The sequence below is a fragment of the Bacillus rossius genome, chromosome 1 (assembly GCF_032445375.1).
Source record: "Bacillus rossius redtenbacheri isolate Brsri chromosome 1, Brsri_v3, whole genome shotgun sequence".
In the NCBI taxonomy this organism is placed as follows: Eukaryota; Metazoa; Arthropoda; class Insecta; order Phasmatodea; family Bacillidae; genus Bacillus; species Bacillus rossius.
This window is the reverse complement of record NC_086330.1, coordinates 196,587,154-196,604,666: the sequence shown is the minus strand read 5'-3', so window position 1 is coordinate 196,604,666 and position 17,513 is coordinate 196,587,154. Positions and strand designations below refer to the sequence as shown.

Sequence of the window (17,513 nt, the reverse complement as noted above, 5' to 3'; positions counted from 1 at the left end):
CTTACAAATCACCAGTTTGGCGTCAAAGAGTTAAGCATAAAACATTAGTGTTGAAATAGATTTATTACAATTATTGTATGATGCATTTAAACACAACCTAAATAAAAAAAATTGGTATAGTAAAAAACAAATTATTTAAATATTTATATATTCTACAGTTTAAAAAACAAGACAAAGTAACATATATAAGTAAATTTTTCTTTTTATATTTAAAAAAATTACAAAATAAATACACACATTAGCATAGAATATAATTATATTATAGAAGAAAATATTAATATTTAAACACAAATAAACAAAATATCAGTCAGTAATTAGCTATGAACACAAACAGAAACTACCCATTGAACCAAAACAACAAATTTTCACAAAAAAAAGATTTTTTTCATTTGATGGACTCTTTTAATAACCTTAACCACGAAATATGTTTGTATACCACACTATGCACACGATTGACTGCAAAAACCCAATATTATTCTTTATATACATTTTTAACACAAAACACTTCCATTTTTATAAAAATGTTGTAACTATTCTAAAAAGATTTTTCATCATAACAAAATATAACCATAGTAAAAAACACTGACATTTTTAAAGCAAAACCAAATTCGTTAATACATGCACAAATGCGATTACACGTGGGAATTGCGACATCAATGCTACCGATGCATGGACCAGGAACTATTTTGCTAGTTCATGAAAACCGTAAATCTTAAATACATAACCGTTGCAAAAAAAAACTCCACAGAAATTATCTAAGTTATTTACTATTCCTAACTAAATTTCCTTTTCAGCAATGGTTTTTCTTTAAACAGAGGGAATAACAATTTAGTTCAAATAGGAATATGGAAAATAAGGTTTAAAACTAATGTAAAATTAAAGTTGCGCACAAAGCATATTCATGTTTAAAGGGCCAGGAACGGCTTCAGCCTGATTCATAACAGCCGGGAACTGAACTTGTACCTGATCAAGGAGCATAGCCCATAAATTCCCATCTTATGTTCCAGAAATTAGCCACTATAGTTTAAGTTACAGAGATGTTTATACGCTCATTTAAAGTGTATGTAATAAACTTACACATTTAATTAAAATATGGTGTTTGTTACGAATGTTAAACTAAGAATGTCGGGTTAACATATTTTTTGTTGCGGATGTTAACATATTCGTTTTTCGACACTAATGGTTTTAATAATCGCGATATATTTACTCAAATATTCATCATATATAACGCATTTTAAACGGCTTCTTAAAAATTGGTGTCTATAAGTACAAAATATTTCTGAAAATGTTTTTTAAGTAGTTTCTTTAATAATCAACTGATACATTCATACACACTTGTACGACAAATTTCATCATAGATGTTTGTATTTGAACAAAACTATTTGCCGAGGTCTCCCGATTAATAGAATCCACATTACAGGACAGACTATATTTGACGAACTTGAATTGAATGATTAAATTGTCACCATTTCGATTATGTAACAATTTTTGGTTTGCACGTTTATCATTAAGTAAACGTTACATGAATAAAATTTGCTGGATATTGAAAGTGAAATTACAGTTTTCTTCAAGTAAAATAATCAGCTATGAATGTGAATGACACGTATTTTGGTTAAAAAAAACAAGGGGGGGGGGAAATTGTTAGTTTGCAATAATAGTAGCGTATACACCCCATCGAGTGACAACTCTCCTGACCGAGACGGGATAGACACTTAGAATCAGTGGCGTCTCGTCAGGGCAAGCAAGGCAAGCAGTGCTTGCCCAGGCAGTTTCCAGACATTGTATTTTTTAAATAATTATTTTATTCAGAATAGTATTTTACTTTGGCTCGTGCAGTTAGGTGTATGTATTTTTTACACTATCTTCTTGGGACCCAATACTGTGCGCTGTGCGCTATAAAAAAAGAACTCGTTGACACAAAAACATGCTGTTTTAGAAGCGTTGCTAGGTTTAGAAGCGCTGGTAGGATCGCTTTCAGCAGGAAGGCTGCCGCAGTAGTTTCCTTTCGGAAGGGGGGTGGCATGGTACACAGGTTCAGGGAGGGGATTGGCTGGAAAAATACGCGGTAGAAGCTACGAAGATAACGCTTTCTTGCCGAACTGGAGCGAACATGGCCGAAGCAGACGGTGGAATTCTTCCGCCGACTGCTTCGGCTATGTCCGGTACAGTTCGGCACGGCAGGTGGCGATGTCGCGTTTCAGTCGGCGGTCGTCTCTCGGGGCGCGCGCATCTCTCCCGCGGGCTGTTGGCTGGCAGTGCGTGGGGGATTTGTGGGCGTACGATGATACTACACTCCCACTTAGTATATAAGTAATGTAGAGTAGGTATTTTACTATCAGAATAATTTAAGTCAATCATTATTTTTCAAAAATAATGTATTTAAAAAAAATGTCAATTTTTCTACCTGTGGAATAGTCAATGTTCAGTTAATAAAACTACTTAAATAGCACCATTTTGTACCTTGAAATCCATATTTTCCCGGCGGAGGGCCTACAGGACCCCCCCCCCCCCCCCATCAACCTCATCATGTTTTGGTGTGAACGGAGTTATTGCTTCCCCTCATGTAAACCTCACGCCTCGCCACTGCTTAGAATCATAAAACTGTGCTAACAGAAGCCCGGGAATGTAACGAGCCCGCGAACAACCCTGAAAATTTTTTAACTTTAAATTCGACTCGTTTGCAGCCCATTCAGCCATTTATATTAAATTAACTAAAAAAGTGTTAATAAACTGCATGTGAAAAGAAACGGAAAAATTTTTTTTTTAATAAAAAAATAAATTTTTGTGTTGGATTCCTTTCTCGTTTAACCTTTTTATGTTGCAAAATGATAAAAAAGTATTTTATTACAAAAATATACTGCATGTATCACTTTTAACCTAAAAGACTAAAGGATGTTTTTTAACGAAGTCGTTCTTCACACTTTAAACTTATAATATATTATTGTGGATGCTGGTCAAGGTGTCTCAGCGTCTCGCTGATTATAGGGGTATAATGGATCAAGCTTTGCACATTATTACCTGAGAAATAATATTATATATGTGTGTGTGTGTGACATTCCTACCACAGACGCTGTTTTTGCAACAGTTACCTCGATTAGTCATAAATCTTTGGGTAGTGGTTTTTTTAAATGTAAAATTTTCCAATATAACAACATTCGCCTAACAAAATAAAAGGCTAGTAAACATAATTACAAACCCAAGATTTTTCTATCAGAATTGTTTATTGATAATCCATTCATACTATATCTTTGATGTATGCTTACTTCAACTACTGGCTTCTTTTCAGCGCACCAGTGACTAATTTCGATTAGTCGAGATCGTTATGTTATGCCAGAATTCGGGTTTGCATTCATTCACTGCGTTCAGCTAGGGATAAAAAGAACAGTACCGTGTCAAGTGACGTTGGTAAATTGAAACATATTTGAACGTATTTGGAGTAACGTAACTTTGAATTCCGAAATAAATCTTGTCAAATGATGGGATTTTTCCATGGGCTTTTTATTTGTTGTTAATTTCTGGGTTTGGTTTCTTCGTCGGCAAAATGTAGAAGTCAATAAATAAATCAAATTTTAAGAAGAAGCTTATATTATCTTAAGGTGCCGTTTTCTGAAACTCATATAAACAAATACCTAAGTTTCTAATGATTCTAAAACTTGTAAGTTGTATAATGTTTAATAATCTCATAATTTAACACCATTGAAATTAATTATTTACCGTTGTATCAATCAAAAAACTGGCCTAAGACACACTTACGGCAGTTAAGAACTTTACAAGAAATATACTATGTTTGGGTAAGTGATGTACAGAATGGTGGTTAAATCTAAACGAAAAAAAAAAATTTACGTTATTTACAGTTTCACACAATGTGGATTCGTAAAAAGTCGTGTATTTGAGTACGGCAGTAGGGGCACAGTGAATATTCTATATTCAATGCCCCCAGTTCGTCTTCTTCAGGTGGTAAAGTCATTCTCCTCCTAAGCTCAGCCACACACTCGTCACACAAGCCTTGATGGTGACAAGGGACAATGATGTTAGTTGGCTCGCCGATGTTGCAAATCATGCACAACCCTGGAAAAATATTGATGCATTAGTGTCAGTGTGTTGTTACTTTGCATGTTCTATTTCATGAAAATACATTCTAAAACAAATTAAATTGTTATAGTATACATATTGACGTTTGAAGGTATTTTTTAGCTTTTGAAAAGAGACAATTTAAATTTGCTCAATATGGCTGTTGGCCAAACCTCTTTTAAGGCGTTTTTATTACTGCGATATTAACATTAACTCCCAGAAAACACTGTTTTATTAGGCGGAGAAAGTTTATATGCATATATATAGCCTAGGCTAAATATTAGAGTAGTGACACAATTATATTATTCATTCCAATTCATTTCGCTTCATTAACACAACTTTTTTCTCAATAGCAATAAATTAAATGAGTATTATTTTAATTTAATATTGTACTTCCCTATAGCTAATTATTTCGAAATACGGTGTCTTATATTAAAATGAAGATGCATGATTTGCATAGTGGGTGCTGATAACTAATATTCATGATTATCGACTACTATTATGAGTTTTTGAAACTCGTTCGAGTATAAAATTATATTTTAATATTAGTCTTAGAAAATTGTATGTACTATAAACTCTTTACACGTACATTCATAAACATATAGAAATTTTAAACATTGAAATATTATGTTATGAATAGAGACCCGGAAAATGCGCGGGTTCATTTCGTGTTATGCTAAAATTCCAATAGATATACCTTAGTGCTGCTTCTGTCATTGGTTCACTGTTAATCTGGAGGACTGAGGGTCAATTAGAGACCCTCACTCATAGAAGTGTCGATTAACAGGCCACCCAGTCGAGACGACTCACAAGTCAGCAGCCAACGAACAGTTGGCATTTGCCCGAGTGTGTAGAGGACATTGGATTCTATCCTGGAGGTCATTGAACCCGCGAATTTTCCGGGTCTCTAGTTATGAAATGTATATACGCCTATTTAACAATACATGCAAATATTAGCCCTGCTGGTTAAAAATTATTTCTGGCTCAGCTGCACGCTCAGGTAGATTTTAAATGTCATACTTCGTTACACGGATCTTTATAGAATCTTGAAGAATATTCTAGGGAAATCTGGAGCATTCTGAAAACTTTGTGCTGCGCCGCTAGCGAAAACTCCTGTGAAAATAAAATACGCATTTACTTCCATAATTATGTATTAAAACAATTTATTATCATGTTGCACTTAAGGTTGCTGCTATCAAAAATATCTCAGAAAAAAGATAATGGTAATATTTAACAATATCTAAAACATTTTTATGGCCTCAATATTGTTTCTTATAAGAGCCATGCATGTTTGGTTTTTACGATCTTAGTTAAGTCTCTCGTTATAGTAAGGGGTGGTTGTATAAAACCTGTTTCATATTATTTTTAGATGAATTTACGAAAGTTAATAAAACTTAACAGATGTGAAAATGGACCTAAAAAGTTATAAATTCTCCAGTCCATCAACCCCTATTTTTTCACCTATAGAGCTAATGTTTGGTGTTATAAAAAAAACTTTAGAAACTAAATTTTTTGGTATTATATTAAGAAGGAATAATTACTTAAAATGAAATCCAATTTCTTAAAAGTTTAGAAGTTATTGTTGCTTTCTTCCTCACTGGTCCGATTTTACCCATTAACGAAATGGACAGAGATTTATCACCTCTTTATTTTATGTATATATTCCTGGCATGGTATTGGGTATGGAGACTATATACCTAACGAATTTATTTGGAAAAAATTTTTTCGAAAGTCACACTATCGTCATGAATTCATGTAATCTTTCTTCAAACATCACCTCAAAATTTTAAATATACTGGAAAATAAAGAAAATAATTAATTGTCTAAGTAATATTAAATACTCGCAAAGAAATATCAACCGAGCGGGCAGTAAATTTATTTTGTACTAATGTTTTATTCTACTAGTTGAGTTCAATCTTATGAAATTGTTTATTTGCCAATATTTGGATGTTGGTGCGTCAATGGGTCATTTGAGATCTTAAAAGGTGCCTTCGTGCAACTTGCTGTTCATCTTACTCAGAGTGAGTAATTTATTTTAATGACCATAACAAGCAGATACGTGTATTATAAACTGGTTTAGGTATTTAAATTTTTTTTTAAACTAAACAACTTCTGTATCCCATAAATTCTGCTCAAAAATTTAAATAAATTATAATAGCTTTGATAAGTTATACTCTACATCAAATTCTCTGCACACGTAAATAGAAACGTGTGGCAACATATCTGATTTAGAAGATTGAATTGTGTTAACCTAACTTCATACAGAGTTGTTATCATAAATCTGTAACATCACAATCTTAAGGGTAAATAATTACACATGTTTTACTTAGGTACACAATAAGCCAAGCTTAGGGGCATGCATATTTCGCGAAAAATTCAGAGACTAGTTGAAAGTTAAAACACTATAGCATTGCCTGTGTGTCGTGATTGGATGAGTTTATTTTGTCGATTGTTACAATACAATCAATGACAGTAATTCAGTGACGGAAGCAAACGCGTCTTGAGTGGCCCGGTCAAATAAAGCAACGTCTTCTCTTGCAGACGACCGCAAATCACAAGGAAGAAACAGCTTGCGCGGGTATACCTTCTTGCAGTCTAACAGGTGTTCAGATCTATTCGCGAAAAATGCCATCCCCTTAGCTCCATGCAAACACTTGTAAAAATAAATTTATTATGTCTGAACATGTTTTAGGTAGTAAGCAAGTTTTATACTCGACCAATATATCGTTGGTATCCACGGACGTTGCGAATTATCTCGCTGGCCAAATAATTGTTCCATCTAATCCCTTTAGGAAGCTTAATTTTTATTAACCGTATAAAAGATATCATTATTGTTGGTGCAGTTCATCATAGGGTGCGTTATAATACTCGATGAGGACCTCACTGACTTATAGCCTACTAACATGATTCACACTCATGCATTTTGTCATAGTTTAAGAATTTAGCAGTAATTAACACTGCAGTTTACTTACATAAAATCATACGTGACTGAATTGATATCATTGTATAGAAAATACAAATGTACTAACTTGTAGTTACTTCAGATAAAGGTTGTTCAACTCGTTCTGAAACTTCTTGATCCATTCCATTTTCTTGAAGAGACACCTTCATTGAGAACAAAGCAATACATTTTAAACATTAAATGATAGTGACCGCACTTTTCTCACAAGATATACCCTTTTAAAATCCATATAAACTCCCCCCTGTGCTTACACGTTGAGTGAAAGCAGTTAAATAAACGTCAAGATACGACAGACATGTATATTGAAAGATACTATGAAATATTTTTTACAATACAAAAAATTACAATAATTTCAATCGGAATAAATCAAGGTAGATTTAAAATTTTGTATCCGTTAATGCTATGGCCTATTAAATAAGAAGTATTTGGTGTTAACACTTTTTTTTATTGAAATGGATGACGCTTCTTGTAAAGCCATTGTGGCGTACGCATGATCATTGCATATTTTATAAATTACAAGATCTTGTATTCCAAAACATTAATGGCAATTTGTAAAGAAGTAATCTAGTTGTCCTTTATTCACTAGAGTCTGAGTAACCAATAAGACACGGTTAATTTACAAATAGAGCCTAATAGCTCAAAGCTCCCCACAATTCAGTATTTAATCCCGAAAAAACAAGTTTTTAATCTAAAGTAGTGATTGGTTTAAAATTAAGCTTCAATAAATAAATCATGTCACCTAATGCAAAAAATAAAATAATTATGGCTGATTTCGCAATGAGTGACAGTCAGTTTAGCGTTAAGTTGTGGATAAAATACATAAATAATGCTTGCTCGTTCCAGCTGTAGTTTTCTTTGTACTTCATTATAGCAACAATTTTTAATAAGCAGCAAGCAATTTATCAATTAATAGTTTTAAGTATGTCAACCATGGATTTATAAAGTTCACAAAATAAAATTACCTACGAGATTATAAAGTTGGTTTTTGGTAAATATGCAGCAATGTATTTATTTTATTATTTGGGTTTGTTAAAAAATATAAGACCAATTATTAAAAAAAATTAATCTAGTACGACTCTATGCGTAAGTTCTATTTTCAATCATTCAACTCCCTTTGATTTTATATCACCCATGGCATATTTTAATACGACGAGCATTAAGCAACAAGCAAACACAGGTAATTGAGTTGAAATAGATAGTACCATCATGAATTTCCCGTCATAATCTGTTAAATTGGATTAATTTGCTTCAAATCCTCCAACTTTTTATTGCATAAAACCCAATGATATAGCAACAAATAAATTAATACTGTTTGAATAACATCATAGAGATCAGTTAATAGTTATTAATTTCCAAAGAAAGGACATAATTTAAAAATAATGAAATATCGTCCCAGCCAGCGAATACAATTACATTTATTTCTAAGGTGATTGCAGAATAGTAAATTTATTAGCACGTTCATGTTTTAATTACTGTGTGGTAACATTTTCAAAAAATGATTTTTTTTAGTTATGTGCAATTACTTTTGTTTAATTTTTTCCAGGGTTATAAATTAAAAATTGTAAACCGTGCTTTCAATCAAAATAAGATTACCCTATACAGTGTTATACCAATAATAACAATACAGTAAAAAAATCAAATATGTATCAAAATACTGCCAATTCAAAAGTAAATTCAAATGGCGAAAAAAAATTAAAAGGGTAACTAAAGATGGATAGTAATGAAGGGTTACACTATATTTTTTAGCAATTTCAAAGCTGAATAGTTGTAATGTTCCCGATGTATATTGTATTACTGAGTGTAAAATGTGTTCTTAATTCTTCAAATTGCACACTTCCTTTGCTGAAGTAACCAACCAGTGATTCATTCTTTAACATGCAAAAATAATTTACCTTTTTGGGAAAAATATTTAATTACCTTTTTATTTGTTTATTGCACACGAAAATTGCTTGAAAGAGTTTCTAAACTGTTTATTGCATTAAATATTTCCTTTCCTGTGTGAATGTAATCTAAACAGATCTTGAAAATGGATTAATAAAACAATAGTTTTTAAATTTATAGCATTCTCTCAAAAATAGGTACTACCCAACAAGTTAATTTCTTGAAATTTAAGATGCACGGAATAAAGTTATATTTCACCAAAAATGGTTTTATTGTGATTTCCCAATAAAACATCTTTGATTTTCTATATATGTCATATACGGAATTACTTTATTCACTTTCTAATATGCAAATAAGGAATTTCCTACAATTTTCTCATACAGAAAATGTCAACTTAGTAATTATTTTAAAATCGAACATTCAACAGCTTCTTCTGTCAAGCTGTCGAAATATTGCAGTTAGAACTCTATGAACTAAAGCGTCCCTATCGACAGCTGAGATTAATTTATTAAAGCTACTTTCCCACAAATCTGATTTTTTATAGTTAATTGACCCTGGTTTTATGCAAAATAATGATCCTAAAATAATTTTAATTATGTTCTTACTTCTCGTTAGGCAATGTTATTAGGACAAACAATATACAGGCCATGGAAACTGGGGAGAAAATTGGCCATATTCTATTATGAGATTACTTTGCATATTCTGCCTCAAGTATCTAATCTATTGAAACCATGGGATACCAAAATCGGATGGACATAACAGGAATTTATCCCGAGATCTTTAGAATTTTAATCCAATATGTTACATTTGTGCCACCTCGCTCTGTAAGCTGATTTGAGACCAGAAATAGGCCTTTACTTTCCAACTGTGATGACGTGTCATTTGTGTGGCTTAATCAGAAGTAAGTTACAGCTAAACTTCATAAAACAGTTATTAGACTTTGTTCAAGAGTAACGATCTAAATAATTGAAATGTTATTTGCGGTATGTAGGCATAATTTTTTTCACATGTTATTTAATCACACGTAGTTTTCTGTACGTGTTAATAAAATTTTAAGAGAGAAAAATTTCAATAAAGATTTTGATATAATCTTGAATTTGTTTTTAAAAATAAACATAACGCCTTGTTATAGGTTGTGTTAGAATTATGTAGGCTACATAAGAATGTTGTTACGCTCAAATATTTAAAATAAATGATTTTACTACAACGCAGGGATGAGTTTTGTACTAACAGCTAAAATTTATCAGTCGAATTATAACTCATTCTGTGTTGGAGGTTAGTAAAGTCATTTAATATTTTATTTGTAATTGTTTCTTATACGCTATAAAAATATTTCAGTCCTATGATTCGCATGCTAACAAACAATTTTACACATCGCATCGGTAGAATTCAGTGGTTTCACTTTGATGTAACATTAAAAATAAGGATGACATTCATTATTAATTTTACATTTTTCATCCTTAAAATAATTATCCGCTCCTGAAACCCAACTTAGCAAAATTACGTGCTCGTGAGTTCACCCTTTTATTAACAGATTTTTATTTTAATTATCTGCTATGACCAGCCAATTTAATTGTGACATATCATGCTACTCGTAGTGCACTATCAAATCATCCACAGAGGACAATAGAAACATCTACCAGTATTGAATACAAAGCATTAAAATATACAGAAACAATTTAATATTATACTATTAGAAATCACTATTATGATTTCGTTAGTACTGTTTGACTGTATACCTCTAAAATTGATTCAAACGAACTTCCAGCTTCTTCATTCGTGTTTCTTGGTCTCTGATATGGAGGTTCACGATGCCGATATCTTCTTCCAATATTTGGTGTCCTCTCTTCCACCAAGCTGGATGTGCTTGTGGTCTGTAACAATGCAATAACCAAATAAATGTTTTGAATTTTTTAACACCAATTATAAAAAATAAATTTGAATATGATGCATACAAAACATGAAAACATGGGTATTTAAGGCAAGCAACAAACATTAATGCTGGTTTTTTTTATTATTTGTATACATAGAGTGTTTAATTAAAGAGAAATTGAGCAAAATACGAATTTCATACTGGTCTAGCTAAAAAAAAAAAAAAAAATTGGGTATGAAACATAGAATACAAATGTATTTACTCAAGGCACTGCATCTAACTTCAGTTGAGGCTATCAAGGGCGCCGCCTACCGAGGCACACAAGGCACACATACGGTGTGCAGAGCTTCAGTAGAACAAACGCGATTTGAAAACTACTCAATATATCCGAGTGGTCTTTGTTTACGGAAAGCATATAAGAATGCGGTGAGGGCGGAAAAGTCGTTCTGTTTCTGTATTTCGTTTTTAAACTGTATTTTTAGGAGAGTGAAAACGGCTAAAATACGTGTTTCCAGAGTAGTTTTTTGTCATGAAACGCCCGTTAATATTGTTGAGACCACTTAACGGCCTTGCATTCCACTTCCACCTTTATCTACATTTAGTCGCCATTTAGTGTAATGGTCATCGCTTCGACACCGCGCTAGTAACACCAGCGAGAGTCACGCTTATCATCTCACCTCACCAACACATATACGCCCTGACGAGGCGGGCTCCTTAATTTCTGGCGTATTCTTGTTCTGTTTATACCCTGATTATACCCTCGCCTAACAGCGCAATGACACTCTGTCAGGAATTCTATATGATTATATTTTGTTTAAGTGCACATTAAAATTTATGAAATGAAATAAATAAAAATAATTGGTATCTGAATGCCACAAGCTAAAATATTTATAATACTTTATATCAAAGCTCACAAGAATCAAGGATTCGTTTTCTTAATTAATGAATACCGCCATAGGTAGGACTCTATGGTATTAAGAAAGTGAATTAGAACAATTAAAATAAAATACATAACTACTGGCTCAGTGACGGCAACGTATGAAGTCTCCGGTGCGTCATACCTCGGCCGGTGATGACGTCAGACTAAGCTGGCAGAGGGCTCTCACCGATGCGTCTTTGCGCCGAATAAGTAAACCGTTATGATTATCGAATTCATACCATGCGTTATTGATAAAAACACAGACACGTACATATATAAAGCACGTCCTCCAAAGCTTTCGTTACTGATTATAAAATAGGATTCATTAATAAGTAAAGTTTGAAATAATTCCTTCTTCGGTCAAGTTCGAATCCGCTCGTTTTTCCGGTTCCGGCTTTGTCAAGTGAAAACATTTCACTCAAATCACATTACAACAGGGGACTTCAAGTCAGTCTGCTGAAACCACATACACTTGATGAAAAGAAAAATATATATTTCATTTTAATTCCTACTAAATTGGAACTGGGAATATTGCACTGCACAAACGGGTGTCTTCCGGGGTCGTGGCGCACTGTTTGAACTCTCACATGCCCACGCAATGCGGCTCTACAAACGCGGGGGGGGGGGGGGGGGGGAACTGAGTCAGGACGGTCAGGGTCATTGGGGGAAAGCCCCGGTCAACGTCACATCTTTGTGAAGTGTGATACAAAGAATTTTGGTAATCGACTATGAACGTGAGAATTTTCAGAATTTAGTTGTAGTAGACAACTAGCAGACCACAACGTCATTAGAGACGACATAAACTTAAGATATAATAAACTATGAATTATTGGAATGTGTTAGCATGCCTGAAAATCTACCAATGAATGTAAAGCCATGATATTAATAACATGGCATTAAAGTTTGCTTAAATTATTTTAATATTTTTATAAACTAATGTTATTTAAAGTTATATAATGTTTGATTTAAATATTGCAAATATTTATACATGGAATTGCCGACTTCAAATTAACGCGCAAATAAAATTATGTTTCAATCAAACTGGTGAGAAATACTCCATTACAAAATATTATATATAGCCCTATTTTTCTAAATTTATAGTTATTTCATGATTCATCACAAAAGAAATTAAGTTGCCATTGTGTTATTAAAAAAGTAAAAGACTCTATTTTAAATTATTTCAGTACATTTGGTAATACGGATGTAACAATTTTCCGCAGATTTTCCTTTATCTTGTTATACGGTTTACCAATAAAACATTTCACTTATAAAATGCGTAAAGCTTTGTTACTATATAAACTAGGGAATTATGTATTCTAATAATGAAGTTTTATCTTTGTTCTAAATATGTATTTAAATGTTTAATTAACTCACCTCATCTGTGATGGTAACCTCTCCATCAAACAGTATGTCAGGAAGATGTTCTGGTGGTGTGTCATCTTGGAATTCGTCTTCAGCTGTAACTTCATCGTCCATTACAGCTGCCACCAAAGATGTTCGTAGAAGTCGTTCTGCTAACGAACTCACAGTCCAGGATGCTCGTTGGAGGAATCTTTTAATAGAAATTGATTCTTCAGACAGCTCCCCCTGCATTTGCTGAATGTTTTCGTCCTGCCGCACATACGATCGACGCCGCGTTCTCTGGGCTGCCACCTGCCTCTCTACGTTTCGCCTTGTAGTATGGAACGAACTGTCTTGTTTTCTAAGAGCGGCTGAAAAAACATAGTTATTAACAAACGAGGAAAATATTATAACATTCTTAACATATTTACTATGAAAATAAATTTACTTACTGATGAAATGCCAAAATTCCGGTCTGGGCCCACCTACAGCTTTAAGCAACTTTCTGTAAAAAGACTCAACGGCATTGTTGGTCCTCCACTCGAGGCCATTTACAGACAAAACACTTGGCGTCACCACACCAATCCAAAAATCTCTTATGTATTGTGTGAGTCTTTGAAACGTAACCATCATGTTTTCCTGCAGCAAATATTCTTCCACTGTTTGTACTCCAGATATAATTTTGTCTGTGGGTAGTAACGGTAAGGCCATAAGCATCTTCAAAGCCGTTTCTCCAGTTTCAGAGCGGATGGTTCTCGCCATTCCCAGTTGTTGCGCGCGTCGAAAAATTGCCTTTGAACATACAGAATGTGTGTCCAACCATCTGGCTCTTAGGGTAGAAAGTCATTCAGTACAATATTACACATGCACACTTATAGCCTACACACATCAACACAAACATAAAAGCTTAAATTTCAGAGACAAAAAAAAATTAAATGTATCTTCAAAGTTTCCAAGCTAGAAAGCAGACCAATTTCAAGTGCTGTCAGTTTTAAATTTCATGTAAATAGATTTATGCTTCTTAAAACGATTACTGAAGCTGCAGCAGCTGCAATTTAATATTTTTATAACGGATATTTATGCCTGTTATTTAATTTTAAAAAGACTTCACTTTTACAGTAAAGGTATTGTAGAGAAAAATGCTTTGCATTTGCAATGACAGACTATACACAATTGATCCATAAAATAAAACTAAAATGAACCTCACCTTTTTTTCCAAGCAGCCATATGAAAGGACTGTGACAACAGCTTTAAACAATAGGACCTCCAATATATTTTGTTACTGGCTGAGTGGTCAAGAACTATTATTATATTTAGTCGTGAGTTGGAGTTAAATTTCAGATCCTATGCTACATAAATGTGACACCTCTGAAAACTTAAATCATTATTAATAATAATAATACTGCATTGGCCCTAACATTCTACTTCTTAGAATTGCATGCATAAAGTGTGGTGTATTGTATTGTAACCATGCCACCAAGTATTCGATCCCAATTTGCTTTAGCTATTAAGTGCTCTGCACCAGTTTTATCCTTGATTGCATAATCAATGCATTAATTGATTTATGACGATAAACAGCACAGCTATTAAAATTTAAAATAATTGAATGGTATTTTACCTGGGCGTAGTGAAACCAACATCCTTTCACTGATACATTTGGAAAAACACGTCGAAAGGCAGAGCGCAATGCGGGTTCGAAGTCGCTCATTAAAGTTGCTGGCTTAAATGTTGGCACTTCTTCGATTAAACCTCGTAAAACGGCTTCGTACGCTTCAGTTGTCCTTCTCGTCATAAGTGCGTAAGCTGCAGGGTATATCTGAAGTAATAAATCAAATTAGTAAACAAATACTCCCTTAATGATAACTCGTTTATAAAAACAAGATAAAAGTTGTTTCCCTACATATAAATTCTTTAGCAGGAAACCGGTTGTTTTAAATATTTTACATTGTTTCATGAATAACATTTATGATGCAGAAAATAGTTCCATATTTATTCAATAGAGTTATACATATAATGTCAATGTAATGTCTGAGCATACGAATATCTATAAGTCGATTGATGTGACGAAAAGGCAATTCTCACGGTTTGCTTTTTATTTACAACTGTCGTTCCTTGTCAATTAATTTTTCCTAGATTAAATGAGGTTATATAAAGCCTGAATTTATTTGACTTGACCAAAAATTTAATTGGCATCGTCTCATGTGAAATTTTGTGTCGTTTGCGTCATTGATGTATTTATGGAAAAGTTTATTAAATGCACAGATATTCAGCTCACCTACACGAATGTTTAAAACTTGGACATTAATTTATTCCAGCTGTTACGTATATACTAAGATCATATTTTACTCTCAAAATACTGAAAATAAAACAAAATTTATATCCGTTATATTGGATTCCATGTTACCTTAGGCCTTTCGTAATATTTGTAAAATATTAAAGTTTTACTAATTTTAGGAATACTGCTAATGATGGAAATATCGTGCTTCTGTTGGTATTTCTCTCTATTTCAGGATTCCCACACTCTTACATTAGTCAATTTCCCAGAGTTTCCCGTGTTTTTCTTGTCCTAACATTTTTTCCTGCGTCATCGAACTACTGTCTATCAAGATAACAGGAATATTAGTATAAAATTGTTACTAAGACAAAATTACATTAACATGCATAACATACAGAAATGACTAAATATTTTCCTATACAATTATCATTATCATTAAAATTACATAACCAAGTGTGCCACTTTAAAATAAGACGAATGCATTTATTTGATCAAATTGGGGACAATGCATCTTTATTTTGATCAGGAGAAAATGAAATGCAACCAAGATTTTACTTAAAATTAAAAGACAATAGTTTGTCATTTACGTTTATTAATTGTTAATAAAATTAGATGAGATTAATTTAAATTACACACATATTTGATTACAATGCATACCAGTTTAGAGACATTATATTAAATAGAAAGAAGAACCGCTGATACTGTTTTGTAACTAAGATATAATAATTTGTTCTGCATTTCCAGGTTTAAAAACACATTTTCAATACCTTGTGTTTACCTGTTTAACAGATTTTCTCTGTCTGCGGTAATTTGCCTTTCTATGAAGTACAACTCACAAGTGCAGAATTGATGATTGAAATTTAGTACATGTAAAGGTTATTAAATTACTTTTAATTAATACAAAAATTAGGTAGGTGCATATTTACGCTGGAAAGTATACCTGATTTTGAAGTCCTCCATGCCTTTCAGTATCTACCACGTGCAGGGTAAATAGTTGTTCGCTTCTAGGATGAAGAGGCACAGACTTGAAAGTGCCATCAGCCTGAACGTTAGAATTTTCTGTACCTAGCAAATCCTTGAAATGTGGTGAGACAAATAAAGCGGCCACCCCACCATCGGTGGAAACAATGGTTTTAAGAAAAAACCGTTCACCACTTAGAGACTTCCCCCAAATTTTCCACTGATCAAGCGTCATCATCTCGTCAAACTCTTGTAGTGATTGTGGTTGGGGTGGTACAATTCTTTTACGTGCACGCCTCATCAGCTCTTCTGCCGATGGGAATCCTACTACTTCTTTTGCCAGCGGAAATCTGATAAAATAACACATATAATAAAACAAAACACATAAGCTTTTCACTTATTATTCTGCATTGGTTCATTACTATACAACTATTTCACGCTGGTCAAATTTTTATTTCGGAAAATTACTTGCTATTAAACCCTATACACAGTAAAAGTAAATAGCCACGCGTGATAAACGCCGATCACCATGGAACGCTATTGAAGCCATCGATTCTCAAGGGTCTATCACAGGTCCTTTCCATTTCGTGCCCTTCAACTACATCGCAAGCCTCTAATAACTTATACAAACCAACAACTTTATGCTTACAACTTCTCATTGTCGCCAGTACATACAGCATCGTACATGAAATTTAGAAACTGAATAGAAAATTTGAAGCAGTTAGAGTGTGCGATGTCATATAAAATCGTATTTGAATTCAATAAAAAGCAATTAATTTCAATAACTTCTTCATCTCTAAATAATAACAGCGTGTAATCATGGATAGGCCACTTCAGAAGATGCGAATATTGTATTCTTAAACTCTGTTAAAAGATGTAAGATTATGATGTATGGAAACATATCTCTGGAGGGCTTTTGTGACTGATGTTTGTAATGAAATCGTGTAATTCTGTTCACTATATAATTATTAATGAATTTATTGTCATGTGCGTGAAAGCTACACACTTGTGCAGTCACTATACATTTGATTGATTATTGTCACGTAGTCTAAATGACATAAACCATCTGAAAAAAAGGCTGCAAGGTTCAAAATATTTGCATTCGTTTTTCATATATTCTATAATTACGTTATTACTCAAATCTAACTATGGAAAACTGAATTGGCTACAACTAAATCCATACATGATAACTAAGCACACTAATTGCTATACCTACACCAAATACTTAGAC

At 33.0% G+C, this 17,513-nt stretch overlaps 1 protein-coding gene across 3 annotated transcripts; it reads right to left on the bottom strand.

The window, feature by feature from the left end:
• Window positions 1–3,024: 3,024 nt before the first annotated feature.
• LOC134527207 (uncharacterized) lies at window positions 3,025–17,300 on the bottom strand. 3 transcript variants are annotated; one of them, XM_063359671.1, is made up of 7 exons: window positions 16,263–17,300; window positions 14,666–14,863; window positions 13,500–13,839; window positions 13,081–13,418; window positions 10,654–10,788; window positions 7,101–7,176; window positions 3,025–4,068 (listed from the first exon to the last, which is right to left on the bottom strand). In XM_063359671.1, exons 1-7 carry the CDS (start codon window positions 16,647–16,649, stop codon window positions 3,857–3,859), a joined length of 1,686 nt encoding a protein of 561 aa, XP_063215741.1. In that variant the 5' UTR covers window positions 16,650–17,300; the 3' UTR covers window positions 3,025–3,856. The 3 variants fall into 3 exon arrangements, with proteins under 3 accessions (XP_063215741.1, XP_063215742.1, XP_063215743.1); XM_063359672.1 differs by lacking the exon at window positions 16,263–17,300 and having other exon boundaries at window positions 14,666–15,042; XM_063359673.1 differs by lacking the exons at window positions 14,666–14,863; window positions 16,263–17,300 and having other exon boundaries at window positions 13,500–14,047.
• Window positions 17,301–17,513: the final 213 nt, after the last annotated feature.